Source organism: Triturus cristatus, chromosome 8 (assembly GCF_964204655.1).
Source record: "Triturus cristatus chromosome 8, aTriCri1.1, whole genome shotgun sequence".
NCBI classification, from domain to species: Eukaryota; Metazoa; Chordata; class Amphibia; order Caudata; family Salamandridae; genus Triturus; species Triturus cristatus.
The window spans coordinates 1,232,178,050-1,232,198,444 of NC_140591.1; the positions used below are offsets into that span (position 1 = coordinate 1,232,178,050).

At 42.7% G+C, this 20,395-nt stretch overlaps 1 protein-coding gene across 2 annotated transcripts in view; it reads left to right on the forward strand.

Annotated features, from left to right (window-relative positions):
- OTC (ornithine transcarbamylase) overlaps nucleotides 1-20,395 on the forward strand; it is a 310,400-nt gene that overhangs the window by 199,998 nt on the left and 90,007 nt on the right. For both annotated transcript variants that reach the window (XM_085622916.1, XM_085622915.1), the window contains exon 3: nucleotides 12,290-12,371. In XM_085622916.1, coding sequence (XP_085479042.1) covers nucleotides 12,290-12,371 — 82 coding nt within the window. The remainder of the gene's footprint in view (nucleotides 1-12,289; nucleotides 12,372-20,395) is intronic.

Consider the following 20,395-nt stretch of genomic DNA (forward strand, 5'->3'; position numbering starts at 1 on the left):
TCCTTTCAAAAACTTGCTTGCTATTCTCTTTGTTTTGCTGACAGTTCTGCACGGAGTAGAGTACTCCTGTGTACCCTGGTTGCTAGTGTACTTCCTCAGTTCTGGCGCCCTCATAACAAACTGTGCAAGCTCGCACAGGGAGTCGGCTGACAGACGTGTCCCAAGCTGTGTTAATGATACTAGGGCGGATTTCGCCGTTTGTTTGATGCAACTGGCGGGCATCCTGATTCAAAGCTCCAGAAGCAAATTGGCGGTTTCATACAGACGCCCAGCCAGACGGGTCAGGGCTGGAGTAGTGGTCACTGCACTCATCAATGCATAATTTTCACCTTCTGATTTCACAGGAAAGAGGAAACCAGTCACTACATCAGTGTTCGTTTATTGGCAAACGAGGATAACATATTTTGACTCCGAGGAGTCTTGGTCACATGACCACAATCGGCATTTCATCAACATAAATACTTCTTCATTGCGATGCTTCAGTTTTGATAAAAATAAACAACAGACTTTCCGATCTAGTTTCTTGTGAACATTCCATCAAGTGTATTAGTGCAATATATATCAAAATTTCCTCTGTGGAAAATTAATAAAAATGTGAAACACAAAATCGTATTATGTACAGTGAACATCAAAACACAAGTCCCCGAGCAGGTTTGTATTTAACTCCTGTGTTTTGTCTCATTTTCGTGATTCCATCATTCTTCATGGAACTACATTACCCCCGGATCCCCTCGTAGTCTCAAATTGATTGATTTAGAGTGTTTAGACAACTACTGTTTTAACCTGGGTGACTGTGTGTGTTTAACCCCTCGCTATCTCAGAGAAGAGCCCCCTGTGCCACGGGTGGAAGAGGGGGAAGCAGGAGGTGATGCAAAGGTGTACAACATGTGTAATGCTATTTCGTCAAAGTACCTATACGTACATACACACACATAAACACAATAAATAAAAAACCATAACCAATATACTGGAATTGTTTTAAAAACATACCAGTTTATTTGCACATAAAAAGTAAGCAATATACATTTTACTAAAAATACATTATATATTGCAACCATTACAAATTAAAAAAATAATTTTAAATGCACAGAAACATAATAATAATATTATTGTAAACAATATAAACAAAACTATAAAATTCTAGGAATAATACATATACTATTCTCACTCCAGTCTGTGCAACAGTAGGGAAAGCGTTGGACTCAGGAGGGTTATAATTTACTATTTGCCCTCCAGTTGGTGCAACAGTAGAGAAAGGGTTGGACTCAGGTACTCCAGCAGTACAAGGTCAGTTAGACTCCCGTTAGAACTCAACAGGAAATACATTTGCCAAGAAACATTTAGGGCCAGATGTACGACCATTGGATTTTGGAGTCGCAAAGTCTAATGTACAATAGTGTCTCAGACACTGTTTGCGATTCCCAATGGGGTCGCAAATTGCATGCCTCATGAATATTAATAAGGCTGTTGCAATTTGCGACCCCATTGTGAACGGCTGGCACTCCCAGGGATGGTGGCCTGCTGGGGTCAGCGGGCCACCATGTCTTGGACTGCTTTGTCAATAAAGCAGTTTTTAAAAAAAATGTTTAAATGCAGCCTGTTTTCCTTAAAGGAAAACGGGATGCATTTCAAAAACTCCTTCCCGTTTGCGAGTGCCTTACTACCCTGACAAGAAGGGTGGTAGACTGTGAGTGTTTTGCGACCGCAATTTTGGTCGCAAAACCTTCATACATGGGTTATGGACTCGCTATTAAGAAGGGACGCCCTTGGCACTGGAAAGTGTACAGAGCACATGAGCCAAACTGCCAAGGGCATAGAATCTACTGTATAACGATGGCCGTAAAAGTGCCGTTACTATTAAGGGTTTAAATTTGACAGCTGATATTGATATTTTCACTGGATTTCAGGAGGTATGATAATGTAAGATCACTACTTTTACATGCTGTATGGTATGCTAAGTTATTAAAAAGGGTTTAAATATATATATATTCACTGAAAAAAACATAGGTTTCAGGCCTGATATAGTTAGGAATTAGCATTTAAAAAACCTTAGAAATTCACTGAAAAAACAATTGGTTTTAGGGGTGTTATAGTTAACTGGACATTTCACTCGAACAAAACCATTGAAATCCCTCCGATATAGTTAGTTGTACTAACTACATCTCGCGCGCCCGCAATCCACTGCTGATGATGTCACATATTACATCATTCATGACATGGTCAGTGGCATCACTGATGACATCTCAAATGACATCACTGATGACATCACTGATGATATCATCCAGTGAATGTGGTTTGGTTTGTTATTTAAATATGTATTATGTATATATAGCAATTTGCATTGAAGAATGAGTGGATATATAAATATAAATATCTGGATGGAGGATTTAGTAGCAGTGTGATTGACTGTTTACTTGACTAATTTATAGTGTCTCACTAAATATATTGGATAGTGACTAAACTGTGTGAATATCTGTATCACTTTGTCAGTTGTTGTGTAAACTGCTGCACTAGTTGGTTACTAGCTACGTAAAAGTCTATATTATTTATTGATTAGTTAACTGAGTATTTGTATGGGAGAGTGAATGTGTGTGTGGTTCGGTGGGGGGTGTGTGACTGCCCAAAGATGTGTGAATAGTTGATTCAGTAGGTATATGAAGTTAAAACTACATGCTATAACAGTTGTTTGGGTGAGTGAATATCTTTATGGTTGTGGCGATGAGCAACTATATGTCTCAATGGTACATGTCCAACAAACTAGAAAAATAAAAGCCAGTGTATGTGTCAGTTGTTGTATATAAATAAGTATACATAAGACTCAGTGATTGTATGAGTGACTGTATGGATAACTGTATAGCTGTAAAAGTGATTTTATAACACACTAAGTATGAGCTATTATCTATATGAATAGATGAAGTGGTGTTTTTATAAGTGTATAGCTAAGTAAAAGTAAGTATGATCCATTGTTTGCATAAGTGAGTAAGATGACTTCATAAGTGATTAGGATGTGTGCTGGTGTGTAATGTCGATATAGGTGTATAAGTATATTTGATAGTGTTCTATTGATCATTGATAGCATATATGAGTGAATCTATAGGTAAGTGATTAGATGTGTGGATAGATCTAGGAATCATTATGTGGGTGTTTAGAAACTTGTATTGGTGTGTCAATGGTTTTAAATCTGGCACTCTGTATTTTACAGTGAGTGATGAAAGGTTATACTAGTGTATGATGAGGTGTATCTGATTGTCACGTGGATGATGTCATCAGTGATGTCATTTGAGATGTCATCAGTGATGTCACTGACCATGTCATGAATGATGTAATATGTGACATCATCAGCAGTGGATTGCGGGCGCGCAAGATGTAGTTAGTACAACTAACTATATCGGAGGAATTTCAATGGTTTTGTACGAGTGAAATGTCCAGCTAACTATAACACCCCTAAAACCTATTGTTTTTTCAGTGAATTTCTAAGGTTTTTTAAATGCTAATTCCTAACTATATCAGGCCTGAAACCTATGTTTTTTCAGTGAATTTCAAAGGTTTTTAAAATGCTGATTCCTAACTATATCAGGCCTGAAACCTATGTTTTTTTCAGTGAATTTCAAAGGTTTTTTAAATGCTAATTCCTAACTATATCAGGCCTGAAACCTGTGGTTTTTTCAGTGAATTTCAAAGGTTTTGTAAATGACAATTTTTAATGTATTCATTGTTATACTGATTTTTTTGATACTGATTTAATACATTATTTAAACTGTTTATTATAGATATTTTATTTTCTTAATTACATTATACATTACAATACAAAATATACTTTCTCAGAATGAATTACTTTAGTTTAAATACTTTGCAAATAGGCAATAGACTTTTAAGTACAGTAGTTACAGTTGTTGCAATGGGCAACACAATTTCAAACACAAAGCAACATTGAGCTCAATGTGAATTTCTAGTCAAATGCAATTAGTTACTTTATGGATTACTTTTCTAACCACAGGACTGGATCCTAGATTCAGTCCTTGGACATCTCCTGTAAACAGTTGAGTAAAAGCGTTTTGGTTACAGTAGTGATTTATAAGGATTATTATTGTATTTTAAAAATTGACAGAACATTTTTCACATAGAATCACCAATGTTATCCTATGGCAGAAAATTCACTTAGCAGATAAGTAGTGTTATCGTTACTTTTTCTTACTCAGTGGTGGATCCTGGATCCAGCACAGGTGAATCTCCTCTAAACAGTTGAAAGAATGTGTTTAAGTCATACAGACGATTTTTTAGGAATATTTTTAGTTTGTGAAAATAGACACTTAGAAACTTTTCTGCTTAAAAGCACACAATGGATTCCTACGGAAGGAAATACAAGTTACTGTTAAGTACGCTTAGAATTACTTTTCAGGGTCAGTGCTGGGCTAAAAGACGCAGCCCTGGGTTCTCTTCTGATAACAGGTAAGTAAATCGGAATTCGTAGTTCGGCTGATTTTAGAGGAATATTTGTATGTTTCAAAAATGGATACTTAGAAACTTTTCTGGTGAAAACTACACAATGGATTTCTATGGAAGGAAATACAAGTTACTGGCAAGTACGCTTAGAATTACTTTTCAGGGTCAGTGCTGGTTTAAAAGATGCAGCCCTGGGTTCTCTCCTGATAACAGGTGAGTAAATCGGAATTCGTAGTTCGGCTGATTTTAGAGGAATATTTGTACGTTTCAAAAATGGACACTTAGAAACTTTTCTGGTGAAAGCCACACAATGGATTCCTATGGAAGGAAATACAAGTTACTGGTAAGTATGCTTAGAATTACTTTTCAGGGTCAGTGCTGGTCTAAAAGATGCAGCCCTGGGTTCTCTCCTGATACTAGGTGAGTAAATCGGAATTCGTAGTTCGGCTGATTTTAGAGGAATATTTGTACAATGGTGAAGGAAGGGGCGGGCCTGAGTTGACGTGTGCAAACACGCCCTGTGGTGTGTTTTAAGTTGGGGAATTAATTCCTCTTCAATCCTGCGGTCCCCTGTGGGCCAACTAGCCAACCAGGTACCTCCAGTATGCGTCAGGGAGCTGCGATGCAGCAAGGTGTTCAGAGGCCATGCCCCTTTTTACAACACTCTGCAACGCAGCTCCGTGGCGCTTACTGGAAGTACCTGGTGGGCTAGTTGGCCCCTAGGGGACCTCTGGATTGAAGAGGAATTAATTCCCCAACTTAAAACGCGCCACAGGGCGTGTTTGCACACATATCACCTCAGGCCTCACCCCCTACCTGCACCACTGTGCAAACGCGCCCCGTGGCATGTTTTAAGTTGGGGTATTAAGTCCCCTTGAATCCTGAGGTCCCTTGGCGGCCAACTAGGCCACCAGGTACCTCCAGTAAGCGCCATGGAGCTGCGTTGCAGAGAGGTGTAAAAAGGGGCGTGGCCTCATTACACCTCTCTGCAACACAGCCCCCGGCGCATACTGGAGGTTCCTGGTGGGCTAGTTGGCCCCCAGGGGCCCCCAGTATTCAAGGGGAATTAGTTCCCCCTCTGCAAACACGCCAGGGGTCGCGCTTGCAGAGTGGTGTAAGGAGGGGGCGTGGCCTTCGGCCCAATCCCATCTTATCTGGGGTTTTTTGTTTTAGAAAGGGGGCTTTGTAGCCCCCCTTCTTTTTCTATTTTTTTGGTCCTGGGGATCCCATCCCCCAGGGCCTGTCCCCAATTTCTTTTTTTTTTAATTTTAAATCGGGAAGGGAGCCGCGTGGCTCCCCTCCCGAGGCCATAATTTGCCTCAGGGCCCCCATCCCCCGGGGCATGGCCCTTTTTTTCAATTAGTGGATATTTTTATGGAGGGGGCTGCGTAGCCCCCCTCCCAGGCCACTTATGGCCCCGGGGACCCCATCCCCTGGGGCCTGGCCTTTCGTTGGTGACCAATCCCCCCACGGTCCCAGCCGGCTCCCCGCTTCCTGCGGGAGCCGGCATTGCTTTTCCACATGGGGAGCAGCTAACATACTGCTCCCCATGTGGAAAAGCAATCAGCTTTACTTCATTGAAGCGAGAGCAGGTTTCCCTGCTCTCGCTTCAATGAAGCAAAGCAGTTTGCAATGGCAGGGTGGGAGCCGCGAGGCTCTCGCCCTGCCATTGCAAACAGCAGTGTCATGTGGGTGGGCACCCCGGAACACTGCAGGAGCCGGCCCTGCGTGGTGGCGGTCCCCAGGGCCTATACAAAGCTCCAGGAGGGGGGCCGCATGGCCCCCCTCCCACATTTACAAGCTGCCCCGGGGCGTGGCGGTCCCCGGGGCTGGGGGGGCTGCGAGCCCCCCACCCCAAATTATTTCAAGCCCTGGGGGTGGCGGTCCCCAGGGCTGGGGGGGCTGAGAGCCCCCCCACCCATGTTCAAGAAGCCTCGGGGGGGGGTGGCGGTCCCCGGGGCTGCGGGGCTCACGGCTATATACTATTTTCGAGCCCCGGGGGGTGGCGGTCCCCGGGGCAGTGTGGGGGGATTAGGACCCCCCCACACTATTTTTATTATGCCCTCCCAGGGGCAAATTAGCATATTCAGCGCGGGAACCCGCGCTGAATTTTTTTTTTTATTTTCCCCCGAAATTCGCGCTGGGTGCGCGAATCTCGCTGATTATTTTTTTTTAAATTCTTTTTTTGGCCCTGGGGGTCCTTGTGGGACCCCCTGATCAGGTCTAGGGGGTCAGGGTGTTTCTACCCTGCCCCCTTTTTGCGTTTTTCGTGTTTGTTTTTTAGGTTTCTTGGCACAAGATGGCTGCCAACTCTTCCTGATCTGGAGTGGTGACAGCCAATTAGAATACAGCTCGTGCACAGCAGGGTGCGCGCTGGGTGCGCATAGTGTGCGCGGATCCTCCGAGGCCATAGATATATATGTACTTTTAACTCTAATTTTCTCAGGAACTACTGAACGGATTTACACCATTTAAGCAAAAGGCACGAGTCTGAACTAAGGACTCCTTTTTTCTCGGCCCCCGCTTTACGAATCACCATAAAATTTTCAGGATAGGAGCGGACCGGAGCTGGCCAAAAGTTTGGAAAATTTTGCGAAGATTCGTCAATCGGCGCCAACGTTATTCCAAATAGAATGTTGCGGATTTCCTATGGAAAATAGGTCCTAACTATATCTACCTACTGGCGACCGCCAGTAGGTAATATATATTTGGGTTAGGGAAAAGAGGCATATGAGAGGATGAGGTTACATGGGCCGTGCAGATGGTGCTACCAGAGTGATTGAAGGAGTCAGGGGAGGAGTTAGGTGAAAGAGAAATGGAGAGAAGGGGCCTCCACATTACTCTGTTACTCCAGAATCTGATGAATTGGATGCAGTTGGCTGATTGTTTAAGCACAATAACAGTCAAATACGTTAGCACAGTAACAAATTGCAATATACCAACAGCAGTACAGCACAAAAAACAGTACACCAACTCTATACACCAAGAAAACGTATAAACCATCACAATGACAAGGCCAACACAATTAAACAAAAGCACACATTTATAAAACTTCATCATAGCAACACACACAATGCAACAAAATCAGAAACAACAAAGTGGAAGCCTGAAATAACACAACAACATCAAAATTCAATAATACACGAACGCAAAACAGCAACACAACAACACAAAATACTATTGTGATTTTTGTTGTGGAGTTGTTCTTTTGTTCAATTTATTGTTTTTTGTTACTCTGTTATAATTATTTTATTTTTCTTTCAGTTGTGTTTTAGTGTCATGTCTTGTGATCTAGTGCTGATTATGCTGGAATGAATCGCAGAAGACACACACCCTCCTGGCTCACGGTCCAATAGGATAGAGCAGGGATTAGAGGAGTGTAATTGTATCAGGATAAATTGATATTTGGCCAAGCCCTGAAGAAGAACACTTGGCATTTATTGTACTCCTTGACCCTTAGGACTGTAATGCGAACTTGTGACTCAAGATAACAGAACAAAGCGGCAAACAGTGTCACCTTCTGTAGCACTCCTTGTAAACGTTTGGAAAAATGTGTATATTTCGCCCATTCATAACCTTAGCTTTGAATCCGTTCAAGGCCTGCCACTGCAGTCCACATAATAAATGACCAAACTGGGCGAAACCAAGTGAGATCAAAAGACAAACTTCAAGTGTATTTATATTTCACAAACATGTCTAATCCAGCCAAGGGATGTGACAGTACAGGATGACGCACGTTCACAGATGTTTATTCAAGGCCAGGCCTCCTGCACTTTGGCTCCCAGGAATAACAAACTTGAAGGCCTCCAGACAACTGCTATAATGCATGTTGCAATCTCGTTTACAATACAAATTTTTAAAAACGTTGAATTTTAGTGACTTTTTGCATTTCTCCTGCAACTTTTACTCATTTATATTCTGTTGTTAGGTTTCAGTAATCTATCGAGATTGGTCCTGCTAACGAAAGGCACGATTCACAGAACTAACTTAAGACAAAATCCTAAACTTACTACCATTTTGGTATTCACAGAAGGCACTTACTCATTTTGGTACTCACAGAAGGCACTTACTCATCGATGAGTAAGTGCCTTCTGTGAATACCAAAATGAGTAAGTGCCTTCTGTGAATACCAAAATGAGTAAATGGTAGTAAGTTTAGGATTTTGTCCTAAGTTAGTTCTGTGAATCTAGCCCAATATACATAATACCACCCAGGGCAAATCTATAAGGTATGCCACGCAAGAGAGCAAAGCATGATGTAATGATTTAATGTGCGTACCTGGTATTGTAGAAATAACCGACTTAAAAACGTACTATGATTAATTTCCCAAACTTTGATTTGTGTTTATATTTAATGCCCCTGCAGTATCTGTTACTGCTCTTTGCTGAACAATTGCTTCTCCTGGTGGGGATGTGCTGCTGCAACTCTTATATGTGCAGTACAGAATTAGGAATAGCTGCAACTCTGTCCCAAGGTCGACTATTTTCCTTTCGGTGCTCGCCTCTCCTCATACAGAGTCGTACACGCAAAGTGGCAAAAGGCCATCATTCGTCATGACTTTTAAAAACTCTGGGCTTGATTCACAAAGGGCCTCCGCACTCCTGGAGGTGGTCAGGCAGTCATGGGGGAGTCGCCACCCTCGGGGCAGAACCTCTGCAGTGAGAATACTCATTGCAGAGATTCGCACAGAGTGCGGAGAATCACCCAGGATTGCTGGACCGCCTCCACGAGTGCGGAGGCCCTTTGTGAATCAGTCCCACAATGTCTAAAGGAGGGTGCTGAACCAAATCACCTCTCTATATATTTTATGAGATATATTTTAATTTTTGAATTGAGCACTGGACATAAAAAGGATACATTAAGTTATGTAGTGATTTATGTATTCAATTTATTTGTGATGTGCTAAGCACTGTGAATCCACACTTATACACTGTAATACACAAGATATGGTCATGTGGTTTAGAGGAAAGGAAGAGAAGAGGGACTTGGAAGGGAAGAGAGGAAGCTGAGGGATATCAGAAGAGAGGAAAACATGATTACAAATTCTTCCAGGAAGATGGACGGGGTTTCTAACAGCAAAATTATTAGTCATGCAAATTATCAAGAGGACTGTTTTTAGATTCTTTTTAAGGTATTAAAGATCACTTCTTTGGCAATGTATTCCCTAACTGAGCACCCATGTATCTAAAATCACAATCTCCAAATTTGCTTTTCGCATTCTTAGATATGCTGGTTTGAACTGTACAGCTTGCTGTCAGAGATCTTGAGGGCTTTTTAGGTGAATCTATGTTTGTATTTCTTAAAAATTCAAACAAGAGACCATTAATGTATTCTTCTTTGATATATCTGAGTTAAGTTATTTTTATTTATCGAGTGCACACATCAGCTTTTGGTTGCTTCAGACCATTAGGGAAGTGCTGGAAAAAGGAATGAAGTTGAGAAGTGTGATGTAAGGTTCTGTAGAGTGAGCAGAACCTTATGGTCCTTAGAATACATATGACAAAAAAATCGGCTGGAGCAAGTCAAATATGGCAAGAGAGTGTTCCTTAGGAAAGCCCGTGGGCTGTGGAGGTGTTTTCTCACGCAATTGTTTGATCTTGGGCTCATGGACAGGCAACATGATTTTGGAAGTTTCTCATAATAGATTAGAATGGGACATTTTCTGGGACAACATCATGCAGCTGGAAGCAAACATGCACAGTAGAAATAAGAGAATTGTAATTACCAAGCCCACTCTTTGTGCCTAATATGTGGCGGCATTGACCAGTGTAGTTAGATGGTACTCATGATTTTTCTCCTTAAAACTATATCTTCTCAAATACAGATTTCATCGCAAACATCATTTCTATTCTGGAGTTGAACAAAAGTTCAGCCTAACTCCGTAATGGTTGTGGGATACTTATCCATTGTGGTCAAGTGTTCATAACTGCAGGAGGTATAATCCCCCTTTTCAGTGAAATTAATTCTGCCACTGTTATGTCTATTGAAGTTATTTCAGGAAAAAAGTTGTTATAGATTCTCCTGATAGACGTCATGGTAAAATTTGTTCCAAGCCTGGACCAGTCTTCCTATGCTCCTCCATGGCAATGATCAAGTTTTCCATAGGTTTCTGAGGTCTTCCAAAGTGATTTTGTTACCAAATCATAGATCTGGATCCCAGGATGCAAGAAGGTATAGGATATAGTCATGTTCTAATGCAGGCTATAGCACTACTGACTTTTTGCCTCTTCTTTAATGTGCAATCAAAGACAATTTGTGACTCCAGGAAAAACTAAAATGACAACTCTTTACAACTACACGTCCCCAGTTACAAGCCACAGTAATTGACATCTGTGTAAAATATACCAAGCTGGCCACTTCTATCCTAAGCTGTGTGCATTTCCCTGTCTGTGGGACAGGGGCACAGCTGCTGGGGCTCAAGTCAGGTGCGAAGCAGGACGTTTGAGGAGAATGTGCAGTGCTCCCACAATACCACTTGGACCACAGGAAAGAGTGCTCTCTGGCGAGATCGGCAGGAGAATTGATGACCCAAAAAACTACCAGGCAAAAGGTGATCTGTGGGGAGTCCAGCCGCCCTCCTGGAATGTGGTAGCGTAGGCTCTATCAGGCAGAACAGATGGAAAAATGTACAGTCACAACAGTATGTCACTGATAGCCAGGACTTTTTATGTTTCTCCAGTGCTGGGCAGAGGGTTTGGCATAAGAGTTTGCAAAGAGGCTAGACAATGTACACCTCACTCAGTGTGGCAAACATAGGCACACACTGTACAAGGGAATGCTGCTGAATGCAGTCTGAGCTACCAAAGGGGATGATGGAAGGAACGCTTGAGCAAATCAAACACTCACCCCCAGTCAACTGATCTGGGTTTAATCCATCATCATTCTTTAGCTCACTCCACCACCCCAGTTCAGACATGGCCATATGCAAATCAGTCTGACCCTGTGCCTCATGGGAACAGTCCAACCCGAACTGCCAAGCCATGTCTTCCCTGAACCGGAAACAAGCATCCTGGGACCGGTTTCGGGTTCATAACTCTCATCAGCCAGGCTATCTTGAATCCAGTGGCAAAGTGAGCAAGGGACCCACGTCTGGGCATACCCTGCCAACTTAGGGCGAACATCCCCTTTGGTATCGCTGAATGCAGTCTGGCTGTAGAGGACTCGGATCCCAATGGAGGAGACTAAAAAATCCATTTCATGAACTTGGTCAATGGATTCAAGTGGATATTTTATTGGGCTGATGAGCTAAGGACTATTTTCAGCTCCACAGACAATCTGCTTTAATAGAGTTCGGCCTGATGTTTCACGTTGGATACTCTGTTTTTGGTAGATTAGGCCTGACGTTTCCCCTTATCTTTAGTTTTCTGAATCCCTGAAAGGCGTAATGCTTTGCAAATTATGGACATGAACCTACAATTGTGTTGTAGTCCTCTTTTTTATAGAATTGGCACATATGGTGTTGGATCAGACAGGGGAGGTGGGATAATCAGTAAATCATGAAGTTCATATCTCCATCCAATTTGCATGTATGTGGTATGGGAATATTCTGCACTACATTTAAAGTACAAACCAATTCTGATGTGATCCATATCTGTAAAAAATATTCCTGATGATTTACTCATAATTTAGTACTAGGTGCACATAGCATTCTAAAATAATTGCTGCGTTATTTTGGGACAGGAATTGTAATGAGGCAGCAATCATGAAATACACATTATTTGCCATGTGATAATGCATTCACAATTCGTACCTTTCAGAGGGTTGCATGCTCATACGCTCTTATTGTAATGCTATTCGAATCTTCAACCCATCCTTTTGTAAAGTAAGCCTCTTTCTTAAATTTCAGTACCTGCCTTTATTGCAAGGAAAATCTCTAGCCATGATTTTTGAGAAACGAAGTACAAGAACAAGGCTGTCCACAGAAACTGGTAAGAATGGACACATCTTTTGAGTATTGTAGGATTTATTTATGTGTTCCATATATTCAATACTGTTTGTAACCCACTGTTTCGCCATAGCACTTTCAAAGTTTATTAGGTGGGCATAGCTGTGTCATTGCATGTATTTATGCAAACGCTTAACCAAAAGATGTGCAAATGTGTCTTCACATTTTAACATGAACGCCAATTTTGGGACAAGAGGCTTTGGAACCATATCTAGGACAAGAGCAATGAACTCCCTATTACACGGTCTCATTCATCATGACCTTTGCTAGGATCTCCCTCACACAAATCTTTTCTGCACAGCAAAGATTACTATGTCCCTATGAAAGTCAAGCAATGGGCTGTTCCAGAGCCGGGCAATTTATATATGCCCATCTACAAATACAAATGGAATATTCTGCCACTGCTTGTTTCTCTGCACTGAAGGATCAAATTATGAGGAATTTTTATGTTGCTAATAACTTTAGCCCCGTTTGACGAATCGCCCAGAAACTTTACAAACAGTTGCTTCCTTTTCACTAGTTTGTGCATGGAAAGTTTTGGGGTAATCAACAAGCGGAGGGCGAGAAAGAAGGGTGGGTTCCCAAAATGCAAAATCCCCATGTATTTTCCTTAGACTTCTTTAAGAAGGGCTACAGCGAAAACTGCTGAATGGAATTACACCAAATTTGGCAGGAAGCTATAAATTGGTCCGCAGATTGTGCTTCTTGTGATCTGGTGTAAATATGTTCAGTAGTTTTTGAGAAATGTAGGTTAAAAAATATTTGCATATTTGGACGGTTGGGTCCACAAGAGGATCGAGAGACTCTTGGAGGAACACCAGTTTAAAAATAGAGTATTCCGATTAGTCCAGCAAGCTGTATTTCCCTTGTGCCATCTTGCTCCTGTGGGAGTCAGACTCTCGCAGGAGTGAGCGCTCTTATTGGCTGCCAGCAACATCAGAAAAATGTTGCTGGCAGCCACTACAGGACTCGGGGTCTCCTGTCCTGAAGTAAAAAATGAAGGGACATATTATCAAGCACGGTGTTAAAATTATCGCCGCTTTAGCGGCAGAAAACTGCAGCTAAAGCGGCGATAATTGGCTTGATAATATGCCCTGGAGAATTCCAATAGAAGCCCATGTTGACACCAGAACATGGGCTTCTATTGGAATTCTCAAGGGCATATTATCAAGCCCATTATCGCTGCTTTAGAGGCAGTTTTCTGCCGCTAAAGCGGCGATAATTTTAACGCCGTGCTTCATAATATGCCCCGAAGAGTAATTTAAGGGGGCAGTATAGGGATATCCTGACCCTATAGGGAGACCAAAAGGGCCAAAAACAAAAAAGAAAATTTGTAAACATTGACACAATCCTGCGGGATTCCCATGGGATCAACCCCCCCCCCCCAATTTATTAATTATACTTCTTTAATTTAAAAAAATAATACCCAGGAGAATGGGGTTCCCAGATCCTAACAAGGCTCGGGGAAGGGGGCCATGTGGCCCCCTCCCCTTCAAATGAAGTAGTGGCCCTGTGGGGGGGGGGTTCCCCAAGGCCTTATAAGGCTCGGTGAGGGAGCGGCATGGACCTCTCCCCTTTAGGATCGTAGGAGATGGGGCCACATGCACCCCTCTCCTTTCATTAAAAAGGCCCTGGGGATGGGGTCCCCAGTGCCTAATACAGTCGGGGCAGGGGGCCACGCAGATCCCCGGACCTAAAATTAAAAAGAAACAGCCCTGATGGGCAGAGTCCCCAGGGCCTAATAAGGCTTGAGGATGAGGGCCATGGGACCCCCCTCCACTTTAATAAAAAAAAAAACCCGGGGGAATTGAGTCCCCAGGGCCTAATAAGGCTCTGGAAGACCTCCTTTAGTTTAAATAAAACTGACCTTGGGGATGGGGTACCAAGGACTTAATAAGGCTCGGGAAGAGTGGCCCTTTAAGCAAGCATTTGCAATGCAATAGGCCTCGCATTTACACGAGTTTAAGTTATTGGCATTGTAAATGACAATGCCTTTTATTTATGTTTTAAAAACCAAAACATAAAGAAAGCATTGTCATTTGCAATGCAAACAGCTCAAACTTGCGTAAATGTGAGACCTATTGCATTGCGCTGTCAAACAAGAAATAAAAAAGCCATGTTAAACCAAGTACAGCGGGTTTTCAATGCAATTTATCTGGAGCTGGACTTAAAGCTTGTCAGAGCTAAAAAAAAAAATGATTGGGCTTCCTGGTCGCACATCGCCACATACCTCGAGAATTTGAGGGGGTGCATACAGTTGCAGGAATAAATGTTTGTACAATACAGTATTTGCCACCGTGACACAGATCTAATAACAAAGAAGTAGTCTGCTATGCTCAATCCTTGCGTCATGGAGCGCTCTAGTGTGAATATGGCGCATCCATGGTGTCGCAAGGATAGCGCTATAAAAAGTGTTGCAGCGCTGTTTTTACCCAGTGATGCAACACTTTTCATAAATGAGGCCCTGATCATTTATTTTTGGTAATGCATGACTTCCACCACATTTGGGAGGGGCAGCTCCAGTGTAAAACAGAACCAAAAGGGGGCTAAAATTTGGTTGTTCTCTGCCTAATGGTTAGTGGAGCATCATGGGCGTAATGCAAGCAAGAAAAGTAGGCACCCAGCCCACAATCCCAAAAGAAACAGTTATAATTGAGCCCTGGTGACACTGAAACTGCTGCACTGTGAAGTAGTTGCTACTTTGAAACAATTGCCATAAGACTGGATTTGTTCATCCAGAGAGACCCCTCAGCAGGTCATCTTTTATCTTACAAAGACGTGCACTTAACTTTCATTTCTGAAATAAATATTAAACAACTTCAAAGGAAGATTTTCACAAGCTTGTTGCCCTCTTTGCACTAGTACAGCAAGGTGAGATCTACGTGGGCCTGGTTCTTGGGCTGAGAGCAATCCCTGCTTGCAGTGCTGTGATGGAACTCATGTTAATCAATAAAGGGTTCTGGCCCTTAATCAGTAAGGCTGGACCAATCTATAACCAATGCAACACTACCGCTGCCAATACTGATAATTATTCACCATTTAATTCCTGACAATCACACGTGACACTCATAGCGATTGAGAAAACATGAATTAATTGATAAATATGTTTATTTTTATTTTAATATTCTATATCTTTTTTCAAAAGGGAGACTTTGTGTATGTTATTATTTTCATAAACTTTTCCAGTATTTTTGAACCACAAGACACAATACAACCATATAATAAACATTTTTGCACTTACAAATAAAACATTACAATGCATACCATGATTAAAAACATTTTCAAACCTGAGCAAGCTCAAATTCCATTAAACACTAAAGAAAAAAAGAAGAGAAAGAAATGAAAGCACCCAAGGGAAAGGTTTGAAAAGATACACCACTGTCTTAATCTAAGATGCAACACAATCCCAGGGAGAATTGTGGCCAAACAGTTCGGTATTCAGGTCATGAAGTTCATTACTTTCTATATGCTTTCGTCGACCTGATACTCAACAATTGGTGAGAGTACTTATATGGACACAAATGGACGGTCTACGCGTTTCAAACCCATATTAGTTTTGGGGTTATCCTCAGGACCTGGAAAGAAGAGAAAGAAATGAAAGCACCCAAGGGAAAGGTTTGAAAAGATACACCATTGTCTTAATCTAAGATGCAACACAATCCCAGGGAGAATTGTGGCCAAACAGTTCGGTATTCAGGTCATGAAGTTCATTACTTTCTATATGCTTTTGTCGACCTGATACTCAACAATTAGTGAGAGTACTTATATGGACACAAACGGACGGTCTACGCGTTTCAAACCCATATTAGTTTTGGGGTTATCCTCAGGACCTGGAAATTGAGCTTCTGAACTCTTTATACTGACACCTCTTGTGCCACACAGCACTATTGCCAATATAAGTGTCAATTGCCAATATCACTTACTAAAGAAAAGCTTGTGGTTTAATGCCGAATTTTCAACTGGGACGGCAAAATCATGATCCGGCGAAAGGCTTATTAGTTGCCATGATTTTCGTTAGGACTGGACTCTTCAACTGGCTTCAACTCTTTTATGAAACCACAAACCCGTAGATTCAATCTAGCGTCTTGGGATGGTGGACCGCGTCCGATCTCCTGTTTTTTTTCGGGAGCCAGCCAAAAAAAACACAGGAGATCGGACGTGGTCCACCATCCCAAGACGCTCAATTGAAGCATGATTTCACCGTCCCAGTTGAAAACTCGGCATTAAACCACAAGCTTTTCTTAAATAAGTGATATTGGCAATGTACGCTTATATTGGCAATAGCGCTGTGTGGCACAAAAGGTGCCAGTATAAAGAGTTCAGAAGCTCAATTTCCAGGTCCTGAGGATAACCCCAAAACTAATATGGGTGTGAAACGCCTAGACTGTCCGTTTGTGTCCCTATAAGTACTCTCATTAATTGTTGAGTATCATGTTTTCTCAATCACTATGAGTGTCATGTGTGATTGTCAGGAATGAAATGGTGAATAGTTATCAGTATTGGCAGCGGTAGTGTTGCATTGATTATGGAACTCACAGCTTTTCCATCTCAAAACCCGACGGTGCAGTCCAAGGATGCAAAAAATGTACAGCTAACACCACCGGTCAGCTTCAAGGAACTCTGGCATCACGATATCGTTTATTTTTTAAATGTTAATAATTCATTTGAAAGTTAAACAGCCGGTGTGCTTCTTAAGCAAACAAAGTGATTGTATTTTAATTACAAGATGCAAAAAATCATCCTGATTTTACTAGGCAGAGAGTTCCTCTGGAACAACAAAGTGAACCGTTGTGTCGATGGCCCTTGGCACCTCTCAATTAGTTCCACCACTGTGTGCTTAAACTAACCATAAATCTGCCTGTGCCAACAGTAATTTAGCCAATATGTCATGGGCCTTAGTGCAGGGAAAGAAAATGCCTTTCCTCGCTGTTATTTGAATGATAGAACACAGCAACAATCAGGGTTCGTTGACCCCCGTCCCCCCCGCCTGGGGCTGCATCAATGGAAGCTACTCCCCTCTGTCAAGTCTCACATGTATCCGGATGCCTATGAGGACTATACACAAAGCAGTCAGAGTTTCATCATATTTGTAACTTCTCACCGGGCTGCTGCAGTAGTACTGCTGGGTGGGTGGGAACTGATTAAGGTACGATTTTGGAAGCTGGTGGAAGATATGGTTCGGATGGTGTGTTCCCTGTGCAGGCTCAGCCATGAGCCAGGCCTTCTCTCGATGCCGGACACAAGCAGACTAGCCCTCTCCAACCTAGAGGTGTTCCTGCAGCTGAAGGAACATGGACAGGACCAGGGACAAGCATTGGTCCATGATCAGTACTCTCGGGTGGCTTGAGATACAGCAGCTTTCCAATTGAATGACAGATGCTGCAGTATTCCCTTTACAAGTATCTCAGCTTGTGTCAAGCGGGAGCCTGTCTAATTGCACATATACATTTCTGAAAGCCTGCTGGTGATGCCTTTGGTGTTTTTAGCCCTCCGTGAGCATCCGACCCACCTCTGACCCCACCCCACCCTCGGAAGATTAAACACCAGTGCTCTCAGTGTGCCAGGCCCTAGCAAAGCAAACAAGCAGACCTAACCCCTGCGACTGGGGGCAAACTAAAGACGGGAGGAAATGTTAGACAAGCATTTGCAATGCAATAGGGCTCGCATTTACGCAAGACCTATTGCATTGCAAATAGGAGTGCGGGCGGGTGGGGTGGCAGGGAGGCAGAGGGGTGAGAAGGCACGAACAGCTGGAGTGTGAACGGGGGTGCGAGAAAATAGTGCTCTAAATAACACGTACTAGACAGTGTAACACTCGATGTAAAGGGGCCAATAGCCATTGGATGATACAAATGACGACATGGCCATAATAAGGCGGGACTAACAAGCCTCATAATCAATCAGAAGACAGAATTTATGAAGGACAAAGACAGAAGCTAATGAAAAATATGGGTGGAGAGTGAAGGCAGCTTGTCTCTCCATACTCTACTACTGCATGCCTTTTATGCTTGAATCGTATATTTGAAGGCAAAAAGCAATAAATTGGAAGAACATAGTTTGGCGTGGATCTTCTAAAACACTCTCTCAGAGTATTTTGAAAAATCTTTTTAAAATCCTTGAAGAATCCTCGATCAATTAGGTTGAGATGGTGAAGAGAATCTTTTGGCACTAGCACTTTATCTATAGTAGATCTCATGTGTAGGTTAGGTTAATGAGGGCCAAAATGCACAATGACATCTAGATTTGTCTGACCTGTATCTTGTCCCTCTAGTTATATTCTCCCTCTGTTGAGGGAACTAAGGTTTAATAAGTATAATGATGAAGTCTGATAAGGGCGAACTACAGTAGAACAAAGCATAACAGGATGAAATGGATCTGTTGCATTATGGTCATCGCTCAGTCCAACCCTCTTCAACATCTACATTGCTCCCCTCACCGCCATCGTCAGACAGCACTGCCTCAGCATAGTATCCTACGCTGACGAGACCCAGCTCATCTTCTCCCTCACCTAGGACCCCACCACCACTAGACTCAACTTCCAGGAAGGAATGCAAGACGTCGCATCCTGGATGACCAACAGCTGCCTGAAGCTCAACTCAGAGCAGACAGAAGTCCTCGGAACCTCCCCGTCAGCATGGAACAACACCTGGTGGACCACCGCCCTCGGCAGCCCCCGACCCCCCCGGACCATGCCCAAAACCTTGCCATCATACTAGACTCCTCCCTCTCCATGAACCGACAGGTCAATGCCGTCGCCTCCAGCTGCTTCAACACCCTCTGAATCTTCCGAAAAACCTTCAAATGGATCCCCCCCGAGTCAAGGAAGTCCGTCACCCACTCACTCATAAACATCAGGCTGGACTACGGAAACGCCCTCTACGCTGGGATCAAGTCCCTAATCCACAAGCTCTAGACAATACAGAATACCCCAGCCAGACTCGTCCTCAGCATCCCTCGTCACAAACACATCAGCCAACACCTACGGAACCTCCACTGGCTCCCCGTCGAGAAGAGAAGCACGTTCAAGATACTCACCCACACCTACAAATGCCTCCACAACACCAGACCCCAATACCCCAATGAAAGAATCTCGTTCCACGTACACAAAAGAAACCTCCGATCCACCAAACTCGCCCTCGCCGAAATCCCGCACAGCCGCAGAGCCAGAACAGGAGGCCAAGACTTGGAACGAGCTCCCGATCGACATCAGACTATCCCCCCCACTGAACATCTTCAGAAAACAATCAAGACCTGGCTTTTCAACTGAACGGAGCTGCCTGACCCCATCCCCCCAGTGCCTTGAGACCCTCACGGGTGAGTAGTGTGCTTACAATTTCCCTGATTGATTGATGGTCCACGTTATACAAAATGAGTGTACTTTACAAATATTTTTGTAATTTTTCTCTCTTTTATGCGGCTGTTAATTTCAGATTAAGTATTACAATAATATATAGATGTACTTCACAGTAAGGAAAAGGAGGAATATAATTTGTCAATGTACTCTTGACTTGTAATCAATATATGGAACTTGGTTAAGTATTAAGAAAGATGATTCAATCCCCTTTAAAAAGTAAATGTGATTTTAAGTATAAGTAAGTGGTAGGTAATAGGGTGGTTGCCTTTTAAATTGAGCACTCTGTTCACCAACTCTATGACCCAGTTGAAGGCTGCGGCCGAAAAGCGTAGATCTGCTAATCTGACGCACATGCACTTTGCTTAAGGAAAGGAAAAAAGGAAAAATTATAAAATTGCTGTTGGATACCTTTAAATTCCCACATGTTGTCTTTCTGTGTCACCTGGATATGCCTGGATGGTAATTCGGAGGGGCGGTAATCGGAAATAAGAATCCCATATATATAGTGGCTTATTCAGGCTCAAGGGCTAAATGTGTATGACAGACTATTCACTCCATTTAGACCTAAAACTTCCTTTTCACCAGTGATGCCTAGAGATTCGTTTGACATGTTTGCTGAAGCAGTAGTGAAAGATCTTAAGAAACTGAAAAGC